The 26,799-nt window shown below is 46.8% G+C and overlaps 1 protein-coding gene and 1 long non-coding RNA gene across 6 annotated transcripts; one reads left to right on the top strand and one right to left on the bottom strand.

Moving 5' to 3' along the window:
* Window positions 1-4,781: 4,781 nt before the first annotated feature.
* On the bottom strand, window positions 4,782-26,559 carry LOC114865940 (uncharacterized). 2 transcript variants are annotated; one of them, XR_003787595.3, is made up of 3 exons: window positions 26,171-26,559; window positions 25,802-25,849; window positions 4,782-5,801 (listed from the first exon to the last, which is right to left on the bottom strand). It is a non-coding gene; the product is annotated as an uncharacterized LOC114865940 (long non-coding RNA). The 2 variants fall into 2 exon arrangements; XR_003787594.3 differs by having other exon boundaries at window positions 4,782-5,637; window positions 26,171-26,553.
* On the top strand, window positions 16,642-21,126 carry eomesa (eomesodermin homolog a). Of its 4 annotated transcripts, none has more exons than XM_029167483.3 (8): window positions 16,642-16,660; window positions 17,204-18,062; window positions 18,417-18,571; window positions 19,265-19,386; window positions 19,557-19,715; window positions 19,826-19,887; window positions 19,996-20,714; window positions 20,834-21,126. In XM_029167483.3, exons 1-8 carry the CDS (start codon window positions 16,657-16,659, stop codon window positions 20,845-20,847), a joined length of 2,094 nt encoding a protein of 697 aa, XP_029023316.2. In that variant the 5' UTR covers window positions 16,642-16,656; the 3' UTR covers window positions 20,848-21,126. The 4 variants fall into 4 exon arrangements, with proteins under 4 accessions (XP_029023316.2, XP_029023315.2, XP_029023313.2 ...); XM_029167482.3 differs by having other exon boundaries at window positions 19,996-20,753; XM_029167480.3 differs by having other exon boundaries at window positions 19,996-21,126.
* Window positions 26,560-26,799: the final 240 nt, after the last annotated feature.

The raw sequence follows: 26,799 nt of genomic DNA, 5'->3' as shown, positions 1-26,799 counted from the left end.
CCCCCGACCAACAGATGTGACACCGGTGACTAACGCCCTGATACCGCGTGGGCGTCACAGAGCGGACCGGGGGTTCTACGCCTCCTGCAGAGAAACCCGGGCCCCGGCGAGCGGGTCGGGTCGGCGGTCGCTCTGGTTGAGCTCTGGTTTGTCTGATCGCGGCCTCGTCACGTTCCACTTGTTTGGGCTCAAATAGAAAGCGAAACCACACGTTTCACCCACGTGCGCTGCGAGGTGCTCACATCAAAGCAGAGGGAACGAAGGTGAAAGGAAGAGATGAGAAGTAAAACGTCTAAACAACACAAGTGCGTCTCCGACCAAAGACTGAAGAAGTGCGACTGCTGCTTCGGCCTCTTTGGTGAAACTGTGTGTGCGCGACTCGGTGCCGGTCGACTGAATGCAACGCTTCTATTTGTACATTTCTGCTGCATGTTATTGCATTAAAAAGAAATGTACTTTTTTCTTGCCTTCGTCTGAAGACATTGACATTTGCATCGTCTATTTCCCAGAACTGTTTTTGCTGAATTCCAATGAAGCAGCTCATCATTTCAGTAGCGGTTTTATAAGTGACAGCTCATTAATACTAAGATCAAGAGAAACACTTGCTGTTGTGGCTCTGACCTGACTCCAGTTTGAGCCGTTACAGATGTTTGCTATTTTGAACCTGTTTTTTTACATTTAGTGTTGTAATCATAACGTTCTCTCAGTATTTGTGCTCCTGCAGGTCACACGTACCCACAGACTTTTCCAAAATGACTCAAGCTGGTGTTTACTGTTGTGTCACCTCTGCGGTTGCGTTCCACCCAACCAGCACAGATTAATAACACTTAGCTGGAATCAAACCGACAACTGCAACGACTACCACAAAAGGCTCCCGTCAGAACAGCCCAGGTCCGGTGGGAGACGAACCGCCCCAGACCTGCTGCCGACCTCCCATCAGACAGGTGCGAGTCAGTGAACACTGATGCCGCTGTGTGTGTGTGGAGGCCGCTCTCCAAATACCACTATTGTTGTTTGACTGATGCGATGTTTCCACTCTGACTCCATCCTTCCACTCCCACAGACGCGGCAGCATCCTTGCACAGCTGAACTTGTGCCCCCTGCCTCCTTGTTGACCTCCTCGGCGGAGTGCTGTGAACCCGGCGCGGCCCCCTCCCCCTCCCCCGTTCGAGCTCTCTCAGCGAGGCCGGCTGCTGATCCCGCCTGGCCGCCCCTCGCCGTCTCGCAGAAGTGCGAAAATAAGATGGCATTGGATCTATTAACACGTCGGGCTGAGTGTTAGTGAGGGGGCCCCATCCGAGACCACTCTCCCAAGGTCCGCAGACCGCCGTTCTGGCCTGCTCTGGCCGGGGGCAAGGAGGCGGCCGGGAGGGGGGGGGTCTGCAGGCAATTAGGACTCTCTGTGAACCATGGGAGGGGGTAACGATAAGCCGGCAGCGGGGCTGTGGCCTTCTGCATGAGGCACGCTCACACTTGTCCGCGTCGCCTTTCACCTGCTCATTGACGGCCCGACCGGAGCCTCGATCGATGCCCGCGTGTCGGGACCCGTGTGCGCGCGAGACGCTCGGAAAGACAGAACACGGATTAAAAAATAATAATAATAAGGGGCTGTGCGTTAACATGCGAGAAGACTCCGAGTTTATTCCCATTCAAACACACACACACACACACACACACACACACACACACACACACACACACACACACACACACACACACACACACACACACACACACACACGCCGTGTGCAGCGCCTTCACACATGTGCAGAATCATCCCAAACACTCAGCATATTTTCTATTCATGAAGGTAAAACATAAACTGCCACATAAACTGCCATTTCTCAGATAACCTTGTTCCAATGTTATGATGACTTTACATGTGCTCGCATCCACAGGATTTCACTCCTGAACTTGTTGGCAAATGGAGATGTAATGTGTGTGTCTTTGAGTGCCTCTACCTCCGTGCGATTACACGCCCACAGATCTCCCAGCTCCATCACAACAGCAACAAAAATAAATAAATAAACCTCACAACTTTTTGTCACACTTCAATCACATAACATTAAGCAACCGCATGTTGGGAATTAATAGAAGGTGTTTGCTGCTATTTATTTGACATTTCTTTTTTAGCAGAGGATGATGAATGAATACGGGCGCGACGAGGCAGTTTCAAAACAAAAGGAGCAGCGTCGCGTCTTCTCTTATACGTTCCTCCGAATTTCTTTTCCATAATTCACAGGACTGCAGTGTAACATTATTGCCTATGCTGCCTCTCACCCTGGCAGTGGAAGCAAATTCCACCATCGCCCCTCTGCTGTACAGCATGTGGCCCTCCTTCAGAGGGTCTGGTTACCAAGCAGATTAGACAAGATATTTACAGGTGTGAAAAGATGCATTTTTCTAATACAGTGTGAAATTCTTCTGTTAAGTGCGCTCTTTCCAATAAGCCTGTTCACAATGGGATGAGAGAGAGAGAGCGAGAGTGAGCGAGAGAGAGAGAGGGGATGAGCGAGAGAATCCAAGAAGCGAGTTGTCTTGTTTTTTGGCTCTGTATTTTAAAAGGAGCTGAGGCGTAGCTGAGCGCAAGTCTTAAGAAAAAGTGATAAAATATACAGTGAGAAAAGCTCTCAAAGTGTCGAGAAATTAAAGCGGAGTGCAGCAGCAGGGCGGGGGACGTGGGTGTGTGGGGGGGGGGTTGCTTGCTTGCTTGTCGGGGGGTGGTGGTAGAGCAGCGATCAAGATGACTGCAATCTGCTTACGTGACTCCAAGGGAGGACTTGTCCTCGGCGGCCTTCGCCTCGTCCCGCGCTAGTGGCACCGTGTCTGCTGGACCATCAGCTCAACGCTGCTCGGGAGCTGAAGGGGCCGCATATGCTGCGGCTGACGCTCTCCCCCGTGGTTCTGCAGGGACGGGAAGTCTAACGGTCGCCTGGCGTGACCCCGCCGGCGCACAGCTGATGACGCGAGGCAGGTAGAGGGGGGGGGGGGGGGGGGGGGGAGACGCTGGAGGAGCGGTGGCTCGGAGCCCGGGCCGGTGCCAAGTTCCTCACCGGCGGGTTCAGCACTGGGCGCAAAACACATGCAGTTACAGAAAACAAGAATGAATTCAACACCGGGTTCGGAACCACATTCCAGAACCGACCCGATAAAAGAAAGTCCTTGCAGACAACTGCGGGGTTGGTTGGGAGGCTTCCTTTGAGCTGAACAAAACGGGGGCTCCTTTGAGCGGCAGCAGCAGCTTGCAGGGCCGGTGGCCCCCTCTGTCTGCAGCCCTCGCTTGGCCGAGCGGCACGATGGGGCACAGACACCCCCCTAATTAATGGAGGCAATTTTGCAGCTTTCAACAAGCCGTGCATTTCTTCTAACCAAAGGATTAACGCGGCGCATTAAGATGTATTTAACCTCCAGCACCAGCTCTGTTTCAATAAGTATTAAACAGGCCATTAAATGGAGTGGGGGGCTCAATTAAAGCAGACAAAGGCCAGAGCGCTGAATGCGGAGCGAGGGGTGGGTTTCGCCGTTCAAACGGAGCATCTGCCCAAACAGTGTGCAGATGCACGGACACAAAGTGCTGAAGCTCATCAGAGGACGCACACAAGATTAGAAATGGCCAAACACGTCCACAATGCAAATAACTGTTACTTTTATTTTAGTTTTTCCTCTTTGTATGTGTTAAGGTGACATTGTTTTATTAAGATGTATGTAGTCTACCCACATGGGAAAATGGAGCCAGAAACCTCAGAAATCTATTTTCTAAGTTGTGGATTTTACAAAACAATCAAGCGCCACGGTGGAAGTGGTGCCAGAGCCCCTGCTGAACAATGATGGTATTGTTCACTTGGAGCAGAAAACTGGCGTGGGCTGTTGCATTTATCAATTTTCCCTTTCTCTTTTCGCCCACAACTTGTTTGTCATGGCATGGCGAAGGCCCATTTTGGGCCCAGCAGGTTGTCCTGCGCGCATGGCATCGCCTAAAATTAGTTCAAGTCAGCGGTGGCCTTTTTGCAGCTTTGCCACTGCGGATGTTTGCGGATCCAAAAAAACAGCTTTGTCTCACTCGCTTTTTGTGTTTGCGAGGAGCCTCGTTTTCCTCCGTGTTGATTTCTCCCTGGTGGGAAGGAAAATGACGGGATAAACATGTCATTTATCGCATATTATCTGCATTTATGGGTCACAGAAGATGGAAGGTTCTTCTCCTCAACACCGCAGACATGAGCCTCATCGTGCGGTTAATTAGCTGCTTTTAGCACGTTGAGAGGAAGCGGCTCAGCAGTTAAACGCATCGGATCAAGTTTGGTGTGTTTGGTGGTGTGTTCAGGCTCTGGTCCATCATATTGTGGGGTTTATCAGGGTTGTGGTCGAGCAACGCCTCACAGCTGTTTGGACGCTGCTGAGATGTTGGACGTTAACAATAAGGAAAATGAAATTTAAAAAAATAAACTTCTCCTACACTAATTATGTTCCACTGGATTTCTGACAATGGCAGAAATTGCAAAAACAAGTGTCATAATAACACACATGCATGACTTAAAATTAATACATTTAGTGTGTAAAAAAATGACTTGTTAAGCCACAGTGAGTGAAAAGCCAATAAACTTAGTTGATTAATGTTTGAGCCCACCTTATATGAACTATAACACCCTTAAAACCTTGCTGTGTATAATTATTTCTATGACCAGAGGTGTTGTTTACCTATATGTGCTGCACTGATTGCTTTCACCTAATTTGCGAACTCAAGGTAGCAGCTGCCTGGGGTGAGATTGTTGCTATGGAGAAGAGATACTCTATATTGTAATGAAAGTATCTGTTATACCATAACAAGATCCATTAATTTGTGTCCCTGAGCTCTTCTCATTCTGCCAAAAACACACGGTTGTTTGGGTTCACCGTGTTTTTATTTGTTTCATTTGGAAGGAGGTTCCCTCGATTCAAATTTTTATTAATAATCTGGGAGAAACGTTAGGAGTGTAACTGTGATCATGTTTTTAATGAGGCCTAAAACTGAGCTTAGAGTAAGTAAGTTAAAAACAATAAAATAATACAGTGAAAACGCTTTGTTAAAGTCATACAAATCCTGGACGGGTCACTTCCGATCGTTCTTCAGTGTGAGAATCAACAGAAAATCTCAAGATCAAAATGACTAAAATAAAAAATAAAATAAAATAAAATAAAATAAAATAAAGGTTTATCAAAGTAAAATAATTATCTTATTCTTATATCTTATATTATCTTATTTAAATTGTATAGGTTTTATGTTAGTTTATTTGTATTTTTCTCCCACTAGTTTTCTAAAATGTTAAATTGCCTCTGAATAGTAATAAATAATAACAATACTTGTATTAATTATCCATGTTATTTCTAAATGTGTTATGATTCCTGATGATGAAAAATCTGCACCATATGATCATCAGAAACAGATAAGACGTTAAAAGCAGCAAATTATGAATGATAACAGCAATTATACGTCAATAAATATGATCAGCAACAGAAATGCTGCTTGATGATGGATTAGAGACGCGTGAGATCAGGGAGACAGGACTGCGACCTCCTCCACCAAACCACAGCATCGGAACCATCTGACCAGCGCTGACCTCGTGACCGTCCGACGCGTGGACTGACTTCGGCCTCCGGCTGCTGGGTAATAAACAGAAAAGGGGGTTCTCGTCAGCGCCTCAGACAGAGTGTATTCCGGCTTTAATGGAGCGGGCTGGGGAAGTGCCAAGCCCAGCGAATACCACTCCTGCTGTGTTCTTTGCACCCTGGTCACAGCTCTCAGAGGTATTCCCAGCCTGTTGAGCCTGTGAGGGAAAGAGCGAGGAGCAAACGAGAGGAGGAGGAGGAGAGAGAGAACATATGAGGAGGGACGAGAGAGGAGAGGGGACTTGTGGAAGTGTAAAACAAAGGGATGTGTGGCGAGGTGAGACACATGTTGTGTAACGTTGCCTGCTGCACAATCACAGCTTCGGTCCTGCGCTCTGATTTTCCGGCTCCCTCCTCCCTCTCCGCTCCTTCTCGCCCTCACTGAGAACTCTCATTAAGTCACGTGACTGCAAAGAACCAAGTGACCCACGCGGGCGTGAGCGTGTTCTCCGGATGCTGTTGTGTCTGTATGAAGACATGTGAGGTTCAGGAAACGGAACGTGTTGGGTGCAGGGGCATCGGCTGCCTGCACAGCCAGTCCAGAGGAACCGGAACCAGAACCAGGCCTCCGTAGAGCTGACGGAATTCATGCATTTTATTTAATTTTAGCATTTAACCCCTATAATTAGCTAATTACACTTCATTTAACCATTTGTAAAACAAGGTCGAACACATTGGTGATTTTATTCACTGACTCTAAACAGTTCCAATCCGTACAAAACGCTAATGAGAAACGCTCGTCCTCCTCCATGAAGTTCTGTGAACTCTGTCAGAGCCGCCTGCCTTCCCATTGTGTCACTGCTGAACTGTGGCGAAGTTGCACTGGCCCGAGCCAAGACTGGAGGCCTCAGCTGTGGGCGAGCGGAGCCAACGCTTGGTGAAGGCCTTCACTGGGGTGACGGAGCAGGGAGCAGGGAGCCGGGCCATGTTAGCTAGCTAGAGCGTTTGGTAAAAGTGCAGACAGCTTGGGAGGTGCTAATGAATGCCGGGCATAGCTAACTGTACTGTACCCAGGCTCCGGGCGCAGCCTGGCAGCCTCCTGTCCCTCCTGCCCGTGCGAAATGTGAAAGATCAACCGGTTGGAGGGAGCAGACGGGAGCAAACGCACACACGCCACCGAGCGCGCGCACACGTCTACGGACCCACACAAACCCACGCGAACACGGGCTCTGGCTCGCTGCAGTATCACATCATGAGGGCTCCAGCCAGGCCAAGCCATGAGGCCTCAGCTGAGATGATGAAGGGCCCCCCGCTGGGCCGCCACTCCACGGGCCAGGTGGAGCTCCACAGCAGAGCCGCTCATGCACGTCCACGGGAGCTTTTACGAGGAAAGGACGGTTCAAAGCTACAAACCGAAGGAAAATATGTAGTCTTAAGGCTAATAGAAAAACTCATTTTAATTTCCAGTCACACATTTTGCATTTTGCTGAAAGAATCTCATTTGATTCAGTTAGATTAAAGGACTTTTGTCTGTTTATTAATTTATAATGTTATAACAAACTATAATAAATAATCCGAGTCATTTTTCTTATTTTTATCTGTTGTATTAAACATATTTATACACCTGAGTCTATAAATTCTCCAAATCCTAACCTCACATTGACCACATCTAAATAAAAGCTGTGGTGCCGCGTGCTGATTCCGCTCATTCTCTTGTGGTAACTATGAAAGGAGAGCAGTCTTTACACCTGAGTAATATTTAAAAATCAAAGTAGCATCTTAGAAAAGGTGAGGAAATCGCGTTCGCCTATTACCATATGACCCAACGTGATCTTGGCGGAGACGCTGAAAATAGATAGCCTGGAGAGCTGTGCTGTAAGTTGTAGACTTACCTCCCGCGGTGACCTAACTCTGAGGGGGATCATCGCCAAAGCTGTGAACTCTCATCGCGAATACATTCAGATAATGGGGAGATCAGCAGCTCTGATATGTGCAGACACAACGAGCTGTTATTTTCCTGTTTTGACAACCTGACAGGAAGATTCTGCCCGATTCTACACATTACTGTGAATAATACCCAGCTGTATAGGATGAATCATATTTACCATCTTCACTAATGAATATTCATCCTTTAATGTTTTGCATATATAGCTTATCTAAATAGAAGAGGTTTCAGAATCATAATACAGTGAATGTCCAACCATCTGCAGTCACATTAATACAAACGGGCGGACATTTAATAAAACTTTTTATTTAATGTGAAAGAATAAAATGATGAGTGCACAGGTAGCACTGGATATGCTATAAATCCCCCTCTATATTATTGCATTATCAAGTTTTAAGATCTAACTCTCAGCTGACTTTTAGGCTCAGAAATCTAATGCCTCCGATTTTCCTCTCTCAACTTTCCTCTTCACAGTCACAGAAGCGAAGCTTGGGTAAGTTCAGTCTCATTAAATGCGCTTTGCAAGTTGTCTGGAGATGTATCTATTCATTAGCTTCAAAAGGGTGTCATGTGTATGAATTATGCTAACAGGATCTAATTAGCAGATGCAAATGAGGTTAGTCAAAATTGTACTGAAAAGACAGAAGAAAAGCTCCATGGGATAGTTGGAGCTCGACAGCTCACCAACCGCCCCCACGCTGGGCACCAAATGTGATGGTTCGCCCCTGCTGCTGCTCCATACAGGAGGCAGGACTGAACCATAAACACGGACGTGGGGTGGACAGCTGTTCAGAGGTGTGCTCCTCACAGAACCGGGCTCGGCTGAACATCGCAGCGCGGCCCCATTGGGCTCCATCTCACGACTGGCGCCGCCCGGCCGTGCCCAGAGCCAAACGTTAGGCCCCCGGACTCCTCACGCACCCCCCCTCCAACACACACACACACAGCTCATACAGGCCCCCCCTCCTCGTCCCGCAAGAAAGAAGTTACACAACCAGCTGATGGAACTCCAGGATCCGGCGTGAAGAGGACTCACTAATAGCAGCCGCCTACAGGCTCCTGCCATTCTGACATCAGTGGCCCCAAACTGTGGAGGAGCTGGCAGGGCTGGGGGAGCATGCCTTCTGGCCTGGGCAAGGATAAAGGCCAATAGGCTGCATCATACACACACACACACACACGGAAACAGTCAGAAACCTACAGATGAGTCAGTTGTTTGCTCCTGTTGTTGCTTCGTCTCCGCTGTCTGTCTTGTGCTTATAAATGGAGCATCACCACCTTCACCTCCATCACCTCAGCGGGCGAAGGTGACTGATGTGGATGAACCACGCCAGAAGCATCAAGGGCCGTCCACTCCAAAACCCGCCTGAACGCACCTGCTGCAGCGATCTGTCACTATGACTGCGACTCTGAGTGATTCCGAATTAAGAGCCAGTCAAATCCTGCCGATCAAATGAAAGAGAAATAGCTTTACGGCGGCGCGAGACCACCCACTCACATCCTCTGCAGCTCTGAGTCACTGCTAACCACCGGTAACCACACAGGTGACACAGACCGTGGTCCCGTCCCCGACGCCCACGCGCAGCGCTCGAAAAGCTAAATTAAAAATGTCAAAGTTCCCATGGATTCTACGCGGCGCTCCCACTTCCTCGTCTCCTCTGAGGTGCAACACGCTGACTGTTATTGTGGCGTGTTCGCCCCGACGCATGTGACCTGGGTTGTTTTTCTTCTCTTCCACAGGGGGCGAATAAATAAATCTGACATCGACTTCATGAGCATATAAGCAAAACCAAAAAAAGCCTAACAATGAACATAATTAATTGCAAGACATGCAAACAAAGCAGAAGCAGTTTCTTCTTTGTTCATTTTGCCTGCAGCAGATCCCGTCTTCACACCTCCCACGTTGGTTTAACGTGTTGCATTGTCCCCCACACAGCTATTCACACACACACACACACACACACACACACACACACACACACACACACACACACACACACACACACACACACACACACACACACACACACACACACACACACACACACACACACACACAGACCCACACTCACTCACTCACATATATGAAGACCACATAAGCCCGGGGCTCCCCTTTTTTCAGTTTCAGCTCAAGAGGTGTGATCGCTCATCGTACTGTTGAGGAGGTGGGGAACATTCTCTAACCAGGGGTGGAAGGTATCAGACTGGTGTGTCCTCCCCTGCCACATCGGCTTTTGATGTGACGCTGGTACTGCTGGGGATCCCCTCCATGTACCTCCAGAGCTGTGAAGGACAGTTATTGCTGGGGAGCCACCAAGCAGACGTGTGGTTTTCTGCACTGTCACGTTTTTGGTGTAAAAACCATCATTTAATTAAAAAGCTTAATAAAACGGCCTCCTGGAATACATAGCTACTATTAAGATTCTCACTACGTCTACCTACATTATATTAAGACATGATCCATGCATGGACTCCACAAACCAACGGACACTGGACAAAAGTAAAACGTTTGTCTGAACAGGCGAACTTTGCCAAGGATGAAGTAATAAATTATACAATCTGCTGTAACAGTTGGTATGTGGAGATTTTTAGGCCTGTACCTGGACGAATCCTTGAAAAATGAACTGACTTAAAACGCTGAAGCTTAATGCTCAGGGGCAGATCTACAGGGGACCAAAGGAGGCAGATGCCCCCCTGTCAAAGCCATTTAACACCCCTCCGATCTTCCTTATTATATATAATAATATATACATTTTTTTTTAAATTTAATAACTCATAATCGAAGGACTAAAATTACTTGACATTTTATGGTAAGTTCTGTTTCCTCCACGTTCCCTCTCTCTTCCGTTTTCTGTTGAGATCATTTCCTGCGTGTTGCCAGGTCTGATGAATGATTTGAATCACCTGCATGTGATGGTATTTGAGCTTTGCCTTTTGTTCACTTCCCTGCTGGCCTGTTAACGGGAAGACTGTTACAAGAAGCTAAAGAGATTCTGAAGAGTGGAGTGCATCTCTCTCCTGTCAAGGCCCATCGATAAGGAACTGATGGGGGAGTTCATAACAGATTCTGGCTCCAATATTTACATCACATGGAGTTTAGTAGACTCCACCTTTAACATGAAACCAAGACGTGGATCTAAAACAGTTTTCTCTGTGTAGAACCACACATGCGCCTCGCTCTGACGGCTTTGAATCATCAAACATTTGCATACCTAGTATATAGCACCTTGCTTGACTTGTTTCACTTTCACTACAGCGATTTGCAGCCACTCATTTCGCACTGTGTGCGGCCCCACGGCAGAAAGAACAGCTCATTTTCCAGTGTCTTCAGACGCTCGGCGAAGTCCAGATTTTTTAATTGTCTGGACCATTAGCGCCGGGTGCGAGTCCAGCCTTTCTCGCCTGGTCTGTTCTATCAAGGTCCGCAACCAGCAGATTAACCTCAACACAAGTGCTCCTCCATCAGACAGAATGTTTGGTCCATGTGTCTAGACCTCCACCATATCTGACCCGCCAGCACAGAAGGACACACAAACACTCGACAGACGATCATAAGGAACAAATACAGGCAGGCTTCTTCCACCATGTGACTTGGAAATGCACGCTCACTGCTGTTCGTAATTTCTTATCACTGACACCCACCCCTCCACATCCACATATACCACTTGTAAGATGTGACACCTCTACCCACAAGAAGAACACCAGGTGCTCTGCGCTCCTCGAGGGAACCTGCATTGAAGCGTCCCGTGGAGCGGGCCTTCCCTCCACATACGTCAGCGTTACGCTCCGTCCCCGGACGTGAGGGCCTTTCGCTGAGGCCTTCGCGTCTCTCCCCTGCTCTCCAGTCAGAGATGGAGAGCGAACCATGGACCACGTCCATGCTATGTGGGAGTCCCTGCTGTTTCAGTGGCTGCCAGGCAAGCAGCCTCTTCCCTCTCCCTTCGAAGCGCTTGGCTCCGTAACCACGGGAGCCCATCTGATGTGGTCCCCCCATCTGACTAGCAGCTCTCTTTTCCCTCGTCCCAGACGGCTGGAGGGACAGCGCAGACGAAAGGGGCCGCAGATTGTTGTAGACCATTTACATGTAAATACAGAGCCCAGGCCTGGGTCTGGGTTCAATATTGAAGGCGTTCGCTGCACTGAGGTCCCTCTGTGTGTGCATATATGAGCGTGTGTGCATACACGCCTACGAGCGTATATGATTGTGTGCGACCATGCGCATGCATGGGTGTGTGTTTTCATGTATGTGCATGGCATGATCCAGTACATCTAAATTATACAGCTGCCAAATGGCTGCAAATGTTTTAATACAAAAGCATTCTGTGGTCTCTAATTATATCTAATGGCTGCTGGATGCATTTCTTCGGAGCAGAAATATCAGGCGCAGCAGCGAGTCATCTGGCATTTTATCAGCGACTTTAAAGAAAGATGCTCGAAGCGCAAACAAGAAATGATAAAAACCATTTAAAAATGGCCAGCATGCAAATAAAAGGGGCATAAATGGGCCTGGAATTGTGTTTTTGTAAGAGGCTTTGGAAGGTGGTCCAGCAACGTGAAGGCAGTCCCTGCTCCCCAGGGGGGATGTCCAGGCAGCATCTCTGTTGCCTGTCACTAGGGGGTCAACTTTAAACCATTAATCGTGTCTACATAACCTCCCTCCCACAAGCATATGCCTCTGGTTGGTAGACAGTAAGTCAGTTAGGGCTTTCCTCTGTGTTGCTCTAGAAGCTTTCATACCAGGAGAGAAAAGTGTTAAAATTTTACATTCTCACTTCTGACTCACTGATTTAACCACATTGAGGCAGGAGCAGCAGCAGAATACTCCTGTGGTGTAAATCTGTTTGTGTTCCCGGTCCAAAAAAAAAAAAAAAAAAAAAGGCAAAAGGGAGAAGAAAAAAAAAAAAATCAAGGGTCCTCCTGAAATGCAGTTTCTGAGTCAGGATTAGCAATGTGATAAAAGCTCAGCTTGTTTGGCAGTAATAGTGCTATGGGAGAGGACGAGGAAGCAGAGGTGAGCCGGGTTCGGTCGCCGCGTCTCCGTTGACGAGCTCCAGCGTGGGACTCCGTCTCCCCCCCCCCCCCCCCCCCCCCCCCCTCGCAGACCCACTCACCCAACTCTCTTGGCCGTCGGAGCACGCCCGTTAGAGACGGAGCGCCGTCTTGGAGGCTTGAAGCCAAGTCGATATGACTCCGCCACCCTCCCTTACACATAGACGCCGTCTACGCTGTCAAACTTTTAGCACCTGCTATTCTGCGTCGGTCCCTTATGTCAATTCGGCTGGTGTTTCGGGAGGATGGGGCTGTGGGAGAAGTGGGTCAACAAAGGTTGCTAAAACGGGGATGAGGGTGAGACACAGGCCATGGGACACGTTGGCTTCAAGTCCTGCAACCACAGAGTGGACACAAAAACCCAGTGATCAGCTTCCTCATATGCAGAAGCCTGCGTTTAACCTCCTGCTGCACCGCTGATTCCATTAGCTTCATTTGGCTGCGTGCTGGATTACGTTCTGTTGGCTGCTTCAAACAACACAGATTAAGATGTATATTAAAATGCACAAGAGGACGGGCGGCCAAGGAGGAGAAGCACAGAAAGGCTCGTGCTTCCATACCGTGTACCCGCTGCTCTCCCCACAGGCCCTGGGTGACACTTTCTATAATGCAGTAATCCAAGAATCATGTTATCATGCCTTAGGGAACCAAATACAGTGAGTGCAGCTTCAATCCTTTTTCCCTGAATGCGGCCGCTCCTCCTTATTTTTCTAAGCTTTGTCTTAGCGCAGTGGATTATTCATCGTTCCCTGAAAACCCGCACATCACAGCATTGGGATGTATTGTGCGTTCACATCCCCAGATACATTCCTGCAATAATCCACCGCTCCTGCCACACACACACACACACACACACACACACACACGATATTGAGATTTGTGTTGATGTGACGCGAAGTCAGATGCAAAGGTTTAATGCAGCCTGGCTAATTTTAATGTATTTTCTAGGCGGTGCATACATAGAGCGAATCCCACGGGTTTCGCTCCCCGACTGGTTACAGATGGGGAAGATTCCCATTTCAGGATCATTCGCCGCGTTGGAACGACATCCCCAAAAACCCTACATGATACAAATCATGAATGTGCTTTAGAATATTCTAATGTCTCCTTGAGTGCAGGTATAAATAAATACCTGCTAAACACAAAACACTTCTGGAGGGAAAACCTGCTGCTGTTTAAATCTTGCAGAAAAGACGCTGGTGACAAGGAAATGAGAAAAGGAGAGTAGAAGTAATTGATGAAAGCAATATGCACCCGAATGGAAATTCATGAAAGCTGTCACCTTTGTATCTTTGAAGACAGCAGCATATCTGTAACATAAGCTTTCCTTGTGTAAAGACTACAACTTTGATTAAACGGTAGCAACGCCGGCGCACTGGAAAATATACTGGGGGACATCTTTGATAAACTTGTGAAATAAATTCTTTCCAATAAAAATGTTCTTGAGGATGATGATTTGCGGAGGAGCGCGGCGCTGGCATGGTCCACATTGCACTCGCTTCTTTTCCCAGCACCCCTCCCTCCAGGGGTCTCGGTGGCAGGGATGTCTAATGAGACTCGCGTTATTAATCCTTGCAATGGGGTACATGAATTCACTGGCGAGCAAAGGCTTCGGCGGCCACCTTGGCCCATAAAAGCTGGAATGCATTCCTTTCATGTGCTCTGTTGATGATCTACTCTGACAACAATATGGTCGGACTTCCCTTCCCCTGTCGTGCGGGCCTTGGCCCGGGGCCAAAGAGGGTCATCTTAGACACACTTGGACTTTTATAGGTGGTCAAGAAACATGCTGACAGGTCACAAGTGGGAGCTCCTTTATGAGTCAGACCTACACATCCACCTCATTTGGAATTAGTTTATTTATAGGTGGCCTGTAAATCACATTTATTTGGTTTTCTAGCTTTAAAACGGCAACCGAGCCTCGGGGCCACTCTGGAAAACCAACATACTTCAGGCCGCAGCAGTTGAGACAATAACATTAGGGGCTTTTTTTCCAAGCAGGGTTTTTTTTTCCTTCTTCACGAGCTTGTAATCATCTGTGAAACAAAGCTGTAAAGTACAAGATCAGCTGTGAAATAATTCGTGTACAAAGGAAATATCACATCTCTTTATGACAGATGGTCAAGGATCTAGAGGCTGCGCTTGTGCAGGTGGCACCGAAAGCAAATTTTACTTCCCTTAACATCATTAAGAAGTAATTTGCTGATCGTGCAAGGCCCCATTAAATGGGAAACGCTATATGACAGGATGCCATGAAGGAGGTGTTGACAGTTGGGTTCTATACAAATGCAGCTTTTGAAGACGACAATGACGACAACAGCAGCAAAGAGTGACAGAAAATATTTTTAATTTTGGATCCTGGTCTTTTTATTTGCAGCAATTGTAAACTTTGCCTTTTCCATGCACGTTTTTTGCTCGACTGCTTTTTACAACATTATGTCCCGATTCTGCTAAAATGAAATATGACTTAGAATATTTCAAACGCCTAGAAGCTGATGCTCCTTGTTTCCCCGAGGAGGACTGCATTTATTGCCGAGAGCAGCAAACAGAGGAAGGTGATTGGTGGAGATCCAGATTGGGTTACGCTGCAGAGAGGTGAGATTTTCAGTTGTGAGACGGGTCAAAATAAATAATAGACGTTGACTTTAAATCTAATGAAAAGTGCTTGCTCTCAGATGTAAAATCTTTGCTGCTCCCTGTCCTCGTGCAGCAGCCTGGGCTTGATTGACAGACTGTGTGCTGTATGCATGTAGCTCTGGTCCCCTGATGGCCCAATAGTGAGCTTTACTGTCCCATTTATGACACAAGCCAATCTGCCTCCAGCCGCGATCCTCCCTCAGCTTTTCACAGATTTGTATCCCCATTTTCCCCAAATTCATCTCACCCCCTGCTCCCCCTCCTCCCCCCACGGCTTCCTTTAAGACTCACACACGCACCGACTGCCCACACGCAGGCAGTGGCGCGCACGCACGCGCACGCGCGCAGCAAGGCTGCAAATACAATCGCGAGCGGAGTTGAAGATGATGTAAAGTGAGGTGCGCGTTGAAGAAGTGAGAGTTGACGGGCGACGTGCGGCCCTTTTCGCAGCGTTAAACTACTTTCGTGCAGCCACGCGGCGCTTGATGCGTCACTAGAGCGCGCTGTCCGCGTGTCACGACACCGGGCTCACGAGCTGCCGCTTTGTTTTCTACACTGCTTCATTATTTCTTGTTTTCGATTTCGCTCGTTCGCTCCCGTGCGTGGACGCGTGTGTGTGTGTGTGTGTGTGTGTGTGTGTGTGTGAGAGAGAGAGAGAGAGAGAGAGAGAGAGAGAGAGAGACTGACGTGGTTTTCTTTTATATGCAACAGACGTTATTTCTATTGATTCTTCCGGTTATTGAATTGTTTTGCAGCATCTGCAATTACCGGCCTGTCCTCACGTTCATCCTGCCTCCCTGTTATAACTGGCCTTTGCAGCGTCTTATTCGCTGATAAAACACAAAAACTGGAGCAGAAAAATGCCTTTTTATCCTCCTCGTATCCTACAAACTAGAATAATATTATATTGCAAACTCTCTTTTACGGTGTCATATATTTGCTATAAGGCTGCATTACATCAAATTATAAAACGTTATGTTTGATAATTACTGATATTCAATATCTAAGACTTTATAATAAGCATTTGTTTTTGCTTTTACCTGTCAATTCGTGCGCATTTTATGATTAATAAAACTAAAAAAATAAACATTTCGAAGATAAATTTAAAATACAATTTATAATTACTTCTTCTCCGAAAGGAAATACAGTCAAAGCATCAATAAAATCACAGTCTGAGAAAAATAAATACGCCTGGAATTAAACTTTGTTTAAATATATATCTGTAAAAATAATAACAAATAATAACGAATTGAATTTATTATTCAACATTCGCTACTTTTTTCGGAGCCATAAGTAAAAACATGCTAGAAGACACGACGAAGGTCAATGATAGGAAACAAGATGCACATGTGATTTTATTTTTCAGGTGTTGAAGCGTTCACAGGAGGGAGAGAAAAAAACGATCTCCGTGTTTGCTGCGCGGCGATGACGCGTCGTCGTGGATGAGTGAGTTGAAACAGTGTGAAAAGCCGTAGTTTCTAAATGTGTATTTTGTTGTTGTGCTGAACGCGACGGCCCGAAGCCGACGTTAAAAGTTTAAAGGTGACAGCGAGTGCGCGCCGGGGTAATGCGCCACTGTGAGGTGCGTAAATCCGCGCCTGGCCGTAAATTGTGAGAAAATTATTCTTATTTCAGGACCTGGGGAGTGTTGGAATCTTTAATTTCTCACCAAAGTTGCGCTTATTTGTGGCGTAATTATTTGTAAAAGCTCAAAGAGATTTATTTGCACTCGTCGGTGATTCACACTCTATAATTCACTGGTATTAAAGAAAACTAATATTCAGGCTACTGGTATTATTTCTACCAGACGTTTCTAATTGATTTGAAGCCGTGCGGTCATTGGCTGTGGAGTGGGCTGGTTCCCCCGCGTGCTGCTCCCGAGGCTCCTCCCCTGACGCTCACAGTCACTTGGGTGTGTGGAGAAGTACGTCTTATAAGAGCCGCCGAACATCCCATGTCCAACTCACAGTCTGATCTGAAACTCCGTAGGTGAGGAGAAGGCTGAACATCCTCCGCCGTTCGTTCTGAGGGAGGGAGGCGCGCGCGCACGCAAGAAATCAGGGCGCCAGTGGTTGTGTCGCCTCCTCGGCCGAGACTCCTTCTGTGGACCCTTAAAACTACCATTTATTCTCAAAACAATGCAGCTAGAGAACATCCTTCCCAGCGCCAGCATCAATTTACCCAAGACCTTTTACAACCTCTCCTCGTCGGACAGCGCCAACAACAGCCCGAGGTCATCGACGCAGCTCGAATACCAAGAAGTGGAGCGGACGGAATCCGAGGCGAGCGGCGTTTCTAAGAAGTACCTGAGCGCGGTGGGAAACGGGATGCTGGGCGAGGGGGAAGGGGACACGTTCACGAAGACCGGGCCCGACGGGAGGAAAGGCTCCCCGGTGCTCGGCGAGGAAGAGTTAACGAGCGGTCGGCGGTACAACATAGACGAACTTGGCTCTGACAGATACTTCCTCTCGTCGTCCCAGTCGAACACTGACATGGGGAGCCCCTGCTCCCTTTTCCCCTACGCAGGACAGACTGGGTCAGTGTACACTGGGTCCAGCGCCTCCAGGTACCCCGCATCCCTTCATTACGGATCTGTCCTGCCTCCCACAGGCTTCTCCTCCTCGTCCGTGTGCACTGGCCGGAGCCAGTTTAGCAGCGGAGGGTACCAGTTCAGCCAGGGTCCGGGGTGCTTGTACCCCTCCTACCCCGGGACGGGGGCTGGTATCGGCTCCATGTCCCTGCCGGGGTCCGCCGCCGGCGCCAGAGCGCAGGTCTATCTGTGCAACCGGCCGCTCTGGCTAAAATTCCACCGGCACCAGACCGAGATGATAATCACCAAACAGGGCAGGTGAGTAGGTGCGCCGCTAAAGGTCCGATTTAAACAGTTACGTCGCACACGCTGCTCGTTCGTTCAGTCTTTGCATTTGGGTAGTTTCGTGCTTTTACGCACGACGAAGCTGTTCCTTGTGCGCAAATCTGTCGCATTTGGTGTTGTTAAATTTCAAGATTTCGTCTGCGACAAATTGGATGTGGAGACTAGTTGTTGTCCTAATAATTTAATTTAAATCGATTACTCAAATTTCTCAAATGATTTCAAATAAAGTGTTCTGAAATTTAAAACTGGAAGACACTCATTGCAAAAGTTCTGTTATTCCCCGCTGATGAGCTCGAATATTAATTATTCCTGTCTTTCTCTCCGCAGACGGATGTTTCCTTTCCTCAGTTTCAACATCACTGGACTCAACCTCACGGCCCATTACAATGTGTTTGTAGAAATAGTTTTGGCTGACCCGAACCACTGGCGTTTTCAAGGGGGGAAGTGGGTCACTTGTGGAAAAGCGGACAATAATATGCAAGGTGTGTTTCAGAATAAAACAAAACATTTTAGACTTAATTTGTTTGTTTATCGAAAGAGAAACTTGACGCGTTTTCGAGATGAAGCAGATGTGACGTTTGTGAATATGAGAATCACATATTGTTGTTGGATTAATACTAGACAGTTTTATTCTATGTTTCCAGCAAATTATAAGTCGTTGACAGGTTGAATTTTTAAGTGAGGAGAATAATTTAGATTCTTTAGTATAATTTAATCAGTGTCAGATCATCTCCGGTGAACCAGCTGGGTGTGAAACTGCTGGTTAAAAGTGCCATTTAAAAGAGAGTCATCGACTGCCTGCTACTTTAAATACATTTAGTATAATTATTGCATTTATAGAATAATTAATAAATGCTCTATTTTTATTTGTAGTCAGAAATTTTAGAAAGGATTTTTCCTTGTTTTTGATTTAATAAAATGCTAGGTCTTCTGAAAAAAGTTTTTAAATGATAAAGAAAAAAAACAGGAACATTTTTTATGGCACTTTAAGAGAAAAGGTTTAGTAGAAAAGGGTTTTTAGTAAGAAAAAGTAATGTTTAACAGAAGAATGACATCTACTGTGGAATAAAGCTTTAGAAATCAACATTATTTTGTGGATCTTTTCATTGTGTAATTTTAAAAGATGCTCTTTGCTTGTTTATTCCTTCTAAAACATGACAATATTTTAATTTCAGGGAACAAAATGTATGTTCATCCTGAATCTCCGAACACGGGTGCTCACTGGATGAGGCAAGAAATCTCATTCGGCAAGTTGAAGCTGACCAACAATAAAGGGGCCAACAACAATAACACACAGGTTAGAGATTCATTTCTCACATGATGCAAAATAAATTACATTTTTCCATATTGCAAAATGATTTAAATCATTTGAATTTAAAGGCATAGAGTTTTTCTCATCTGTTAGTTTTTCATTATTGCATTAAACGACGTGCAGCTCAGCACTCATCACACGCTTCTCATTTTCAGATGATAGTGTTGCAGTCGCTACATAAATACCAACCACGGCTGCACATTGTGGAGGTGACGGAAGACGGCGTGGAGGACATGAGCAACGAGGCCCGGACCCAGACCTTTACCTTCCCAGAGAACCAGTTTATAGCCGTGACCGCCTACCAGAACACAGATGTAAGATTCTGAGCCATTAGTACGAGTTGGATCAAATATTTTCATCAATTTGGAGAGAATTTTGTGCATCATTTAACCAAGACTCTTGTTTGTTTGTTTGTTTGTTTCAGATCACACAGCTGAAGATAGATCACAACCCATTTGCTAAAGGTTTCCGGGACAACTATGACTCGTACGTGTCTTGCACTTTATACAGTGTGGTTGACATGTGTTAGTGATTTCTTAGAGTTTCCACTTTGAATAAAGCGTTTGCTTGTTGGTCTCTTGTCATGTTGATCAGGATGTACACGGCCCCAGAGAGCGACCGGCTGACTCCATCGCCCACAGACTCGCCTCGCTCCACTCAGATCGTGCCCGGGGCCCGCTATGCCATGCAGCCTTTCTTTCAGGACCAGTTCGTCAACAACCTGCCTCAGAACCGGTTCTACACGGGCGAACGGGCCGTGCCGCAGACCAACAGCCTTCTCTCCCCGCCGAGCGAGGACGCCAGCGCCGCCGCCTCCGCCCAGCGCTGGTTCGTGCCCCCGGTCCAGCAGCCGGGCACCAACAAGCTGGATCTGTCCTACGAGAATGACTATTCCACCAGTAGCCTGCTGTCCTACGGCATCAAACCCCTGTCCCTGCAGACGTCCCACCCGCTCAGCTACTACCCAGACTCAGCCTTTGCCTCCATGGCGGCTGGCTGGGGCACCCGCAGCTCGTATCAGCGCAAGATGACCACGGGCCTGCCCTGGTCCCCTCGCCCCAGCCCCCCAGCCTTTCCGGAGGACCAGCTGGGGGCCACTAAGGACAAGCTGCCTGAGGAAAGCGTGCCGCCAGCTTCTACTTGGATCGAGACTTCCCACTCGCTAAAATCGGTGGACTCTACCGATTCTGGCGTGTACTCCATGGTCTGCAAAAAGCGCAGAATGTCTCCTGGGGGCTCGAGTACAGAGAACTCCCCCACCATCAAGTGTGAGGACTTGACCACGGAGGAATACAACAAGGACAACCCAAAAGGCATGGGTTATTATGCATTCTACACAAGCCCCTAAGACTGTAATTATTTAAACTAAATATAATTTTTTGGTTAATGCTCTCCATTCCTTGTTAATGTCTTTTTTCTCTTTTCTCTGAAGGTGCCAAAGCTTAGTGTTCCCCCAAGCAAGCTGCACAAGGTTATTTTCCCAGACCAGCCCCTCTCACATACCTGAGCAGAAACATGCGTAGTAATGTTGTTTTTGAAAGAGCATGTCCATTTTCATTAGTTTATTTTTAATTATGTGATTTTATTTTTCCCCTGCATATTTAAGTCATTTACGTTGTACAGTATTCGTGCACTTTAGAATGTGATGTACCTTGTACAAATTGTCTTCATGGAGGTGTTATTAAATGGGTAATAAAAACAGCTTTTCATAAAGCATTGTTGAAATGTTTCTCTGTCTTATTTCTATAAAGTTCATATTAAGTCGGCCTAAAAACCTTCACATGCGTTTTAATACGTAGGTTCTTGTCACAAGGAGGGTTTGATGCATTTACAGTTATGGCGGATGTGTTTAAACTGTTAATCTGTACAAACGTTATGGCAGCTGCACACACTGCAACAAACTCAAACCCAACTTGCATCTAAGCATCTGTGCTCAGAGGGTAATGGAGGAAATGAGTCTTAACACCGTCGTTATGAGGCCGCAATTCAACGGGCTGCTTTAAAAAACAAAGCAAACCCAAACATTGAGAGACAACATAAATAAACTAAAGTTACAAAGGACATGTAATGACATACGCGGTGAAAACCCATTTTGTGTCGTGGGGTCTCTGCTGGTTTTCATGTCTCCAGCTCCTGTAAATACAACGCGGGGATTCTGAGAACCTGCCGTGTTTATACACAAAAGAGCTGAGCAATCCCTCTCCAGGTACAAAGAAGTGTCACAGGGTAACGGCGCTGCTCACAATTCAAGGCAGCAAAGTGTGATTTAAATATGAGATTTACATGTCTTCCATGGCGTAAGACTCACAACACAGACCCAATTAGGTGAAAAGCACACAAAAGCATAGTCCTGCTATTCCTTCTGTTGTTGCCATGGTGTTTTCACACATTTTACCGTTTACCAAAGTAATGCAAGTGCATTTGAGGCATGTGCGCTTAGAAAATATGAAAGCAGGCTAAAAGGAAAGTGGTCCATCAACCATCCAACGAAGGGCGATGTACAGCTCAACACCTCTATTTATACTGTACATCACGGCCTCTCCAAAAGCGGATTAGTGAAGATGAAATCTACAAAAAAGAGAAGTCATAATATTCACACAGAGACTACTTGGCTCATGTTCACAGCACCTGTTTTTCCTCGGTGAAAATTCTTCCCTGTAAGGACCCCAATTTGAATTGATTTACATACTCAAATTCTAATTAATTCTGTTGTCAGACTCCTTGACAAAGTGAGGAGTCTGACTAACTCCAATTAACACCTCCTAACAAGGTAGAGTGCTTGATTGCCCTGGCCTCTCAGGAAAGCTGTAAGAAAAAGGCTCTTGGGGAGGAGGGGGGGCTTTCAAGCCTGGAGAATAAAAATGTTTGCACTTCTGCGCGTCAGCAAACTGCAGTTTAAAGCATCTCGCGGTGTTTTTCTTCCTCTTTTCATGCTGTCCTGACCTCCGCTCGTTAGCGGTTGAAGAGCGGAGAATGGCTGCCGATCTGAAGGGCCTCAACACGCTGGTAATCAGTCAAAACAAACGCGGCGGCGCGTGTTGATCGCGAGCCTCCTGCGCCGACGCACACCCAGCGGCCCAAACGCACAGTACAGGATGCTCCGGGAGCGGAACTGCTGCTGTCCGCTTCGTGGCCTGTGCCAAGTGCATGTTGTTGTCCTCCAAGCAGCCTCCTGTCATTTATTTCTTGTACGTGCACATATCTGACACCTCCAAACTCCAGCAACAAGCCGCTGAACCGGGTCTAAGACTAATCAATAGACACGTGTACATGACGCTTCCACAAACACTAACCCACAACTACAGTCTAGACTTGTATTATATACGAGGACAAGCATCTACTTATATCATAAGTTCTCCCTTGTTGCCTGTGTGCGAGCGTGTTCGTGTCCTTCCCTCAGGCCGCCCATCGGTGGCTGCGATCAGAGTTCACGTAGGACAGGCCAAGGAGGCCACGGAGACGCTGTACGCGAGGAGGGCTGACATCTAAACACAGATGACAGCCTCAGGCCGTTTCCTCACCTTCAGTCACACACTATTACTGCTCTCACTGACTAAATGCAGCCACGGGCAGACGTGTGTCTGGGTCAAGGTTCTTTAGTCGCCTTAGTCGGCTTTTTAAAAAAAATAACCCGTACACAAGCATTCATATTTGAATTCACATAACAGTTTCCCCTTTATATACGTTGGCACGCGTCACCTCTGCTCAAGGAATGTCTAGCCAGCAACTTGGATCCAACATCAGAACCAGTCTGTTCTGATGCCATGGCCCAGGCCTGTGTTTGATTTGCTGCTCTGTCCTTTTCTCTCTTCTCTATCCTGGTTCTGCTTGAGGTTTCGTCGGCTGAAGGAAGTTTTTTCCTCCCTTGCTGTGGGATTCTTCGGGGTTTTTATATAATTCTATACAGTTATTGGTATTTTTAGCACAATCTGGCACATAATGAGCATATGCTCTCATGACCTCCACAGTCCTAATGATGCTGACAGAGGCTCTGCTTTTAGCTTGCCCCAGGTGTTTATGCGCCCAGCACAGATTTATTTAGTGTCACTACCTCCTTTGGAACCGGTTTGTCAGCAGCAGATGAGGGGTGGGCCAGCTCCCCGTTCTGGGTGTAATGCTCACAGGGCTGTTGGGGTGAGACCCTGGTGTGAGATGAGTCTCAAGTTAGCAGGGCCACAACTGTTTGGAGAAGGGCGTCGAGTGTTGGCAGGGAGCACGGAGGTGACGGGAACCGGAGGCGCAGAAGGGCCTGGCGTCGGTGCCCTCAGATGGCTTGCGGTGCGCAGGCAGGGCCCTGGCTCACTGGTGCATGGATAACGCTGCAGAGAGTATCCCGCGGCTAAGCTGCACTTAACAGCACATTGATTTCAAGCCCCTCTGGAGGGCAATGGGACACACCTCAACAGGCTGGACCCCCCCCCCCCCCCCCCCCCCCCCCCCCCCCCCCCCCCCCCCCTTCCCGGTCCCGTCTTCCCCTTCTGACCATCACCACATTTTACAACTCCACATTCTGCCCTGTGTCGATTTAGGTACACCACCCTGGTCAGTGGCCTCTACCACCCCCCACCACCACCCACCTCATCAGCCTGTCCTGGAGGAGTTGAATGGGATTCAGGGCACTCAGGCTCCCGCAAGACCCCCGGCTTGAGAGCAATGTTCGGGGTAGGGTGAGCAGAGGCAGCCGGCCATAAAAGATCTGTAGTCAAAATCAATGCATGGCCACTCTGATGGACGCGCCAGCAGATTGGGGAATTTCACAATCTCTTCATTCTCTCCTGGCACCCTGAGACGGCCTCGTCACTAGAGAGCCAACAACATCCACCAAATCATCTGGGAGAAGGGACTCCTATTTTTACAGCTTCTGGGACCAAACACGACACAGTCAATATTCATTTGGTGGCTTGCGTCTAACATGTTAAACTCTCCAATCTGTCGCTGCTCGCAGCTAAATGAAAAATATCTGCTTCACACCTGTTATTTGTCGGCGTTGCCATTCGAGAGTAACAGACAATCGCTCTTCCACCGTGGCCTGTTCATTGCAGCTGTACAGTCCTGTCTGCCTCCTTTCCAAGGAGGAAACTTTCTTCCTCCCTTGCAGCCTGCCTCTCTTTCCGCGAGTCCCAGCACAGGTGGGTAGCAGTGTGGTGCTTCTTCCACTTGTCTAACTTCTGACTCATCTCCCAGCTGCATTATGTGAATGCATGTTTCTGGAGCAGAACACAGCACACATCTTTGTGCGCTAATGGGCTCTCAGCATCTTTAAGACTCGGGGTACAATTAAGAGGTGATAGTTTGATCTCCCACCTCGCAGTTCTATTTCCGAGCTGCCGCGTGATTATGCCGGAGGTTGATGTGCGGGTGAGGAACGGGCTCTATTTAAAGGAAGACACCCATGAAGTCCTCGGAAAGAACAGACTACTTCTGCTGTCTGCACCTGTCTGATTCCTCTGCGAACTCCAGTCTAGTCTGCTGCACCAAAGTTTCTGACATGATCACATTGTTTTATGGCTTAGGGTGTTTTTGTTGGCAGAACTTGGCCTTCTATTAGTGTATTTAACTTCAAACTCCTAAACCTCCTTTATATCTTGATATCCACATTGGTTCATGTGACCAGAAATAAAAGACAACTGAAAGTATTACCTCTAAATACTGATTTAAATTCAATTCATCTGCTGTTTTACACCTGGGCTTAATTGGGATGTGTGAAGCAGGGGCTCCGATAGGGATGGAGGGTTGGGTATGATCTCCACAGATCAGGCTATTGACACCCTCTGAATATAATTTGTTCAGAGGTAATTATGACCAATATAATGAAACACATCATGTGTTGCCCAGGGTTTAATATAATTTGATGATATATAGTTTTATTGGGCATCATTGTGCTTGTGAAATTTCAGATATCACACATTGAATCTAAAATGTCCTCATCACCACATACTGATGGGGGGAGACGTGTGAGCATTGTCATTTGATATATTTGATGCATTGCCTTTAAATTAACCAGGGAGAGAAATGCTGTGTTGAAGTTCCCAAACACAATATGCACAATATAACGATCTAATGTTTATATTTATCTGTTTTATATTGACACAATATAAATAGAGATATCTTTGCAACACTATTTAGTAAATAATACTGTAATTCTTCTTGACCAGCCACAAAAACTCCACAAGAAACGTGTTGTGTTGTGTTTGTCTACCACAACTATTTGTTACCCAAAAAATATCAGTTTATAAAAAATATTCAGTTTCTGAATCCGTTTCTATCTCTGCATATTGTAGTCTATAATTAATGCAGGTACGGGGTCCCGTTTTACTCATTAATCTCAGCTACAATCTCAATATGTTTGCAACAAATACTGAAAAACAGAGGTATAGGTTGCCAAAGCTGTAAAACCTACCGATGGAGACGGCGCTGAGCGCTCATATGCTCCGGCCCAGTGTAACCCCTGAAAGAACGGCAGGACACGATGTAAGAGAAGTGCTTGATACAACACTGCCATCTATCGGTGAACCGGCATCATTACCATTCGCTATTTGTCACATTAATCCAGCATCTTCCGTATAATGAACATATACATTTAGTAGCCTACTTACTAAAAATAAATGTATGCAATAAAGTAAACGAATGCATACAGTGTTAAATATTGTCTTGTTATCATATATAAATTGTTGTAGGATTTTATAACGTAAAAATCCAATGTTAATTGCAATAATGTTAAACTTCTAAATTTAATATTACTTAAACTCCCCAAAAAGTAATGTCTTACCTTTCAAAGCAGTAAATGTTGTGGAAGCTTCGGCTACGGACGAAGCTAGGCTAGCTGAGGCTAACTGGTACAGTTAAACCTTTTAGCTAACACCTCGGGAGTGAGAAAACCTGTGTCCCATACACCGCGCGACCCCAGGTAAGTTTAGAGTAGAGATAAAATAGGAGGAGGCAGTTATTGTCTAAAGTCGTTTCTGGGTATTGCACAGAGAACACTTATTATTTCACAGTACACACAGAAACTCATTGAGCCCTCAGCACCGCGGGGTCACTCCTACACGGCACATCCTCACCCACGGTGCTGGGCACAAACCACCACAAACACATTCATCACATCAGTAACAATACAACATTATCGCACGTACACATAACCTCATAACATTTCTACATATACACAGTTATAACACAAAACACTAAACACGCAACTACCCACAATCCTTAGCACGCCCTGGGCCTCTACAATATATTTTACTGTATATGACTGTTAAGTATTATAGGCTACACGGTGTTTCTTTATTTTCAGTAAAAAAAACTACTGCATATACTTTCTTGAGTTTATTCTATTCTGGTGTATTTGAAAATATTTTAAACGGTTCAATCTATTTTGTCGTGTCTAAAGCTTTTGCTGAA

This window comes from Betta splendens, chromosome 11, assembly GCF_900634795.4.
Source record: "Betta splendens chromosome 11, fBetSpl5.4, whole genome shotgun sequence".
Taxonomy (NCBI): Eukaryota; Metazoa; Chordata; class Actinopteri; order Anabantiformes; family Osphronemidae; genus Betta; species Betta splendens.
This window is presented reverse-complemented; position numbering and strand designations above follow the sequence as displayed.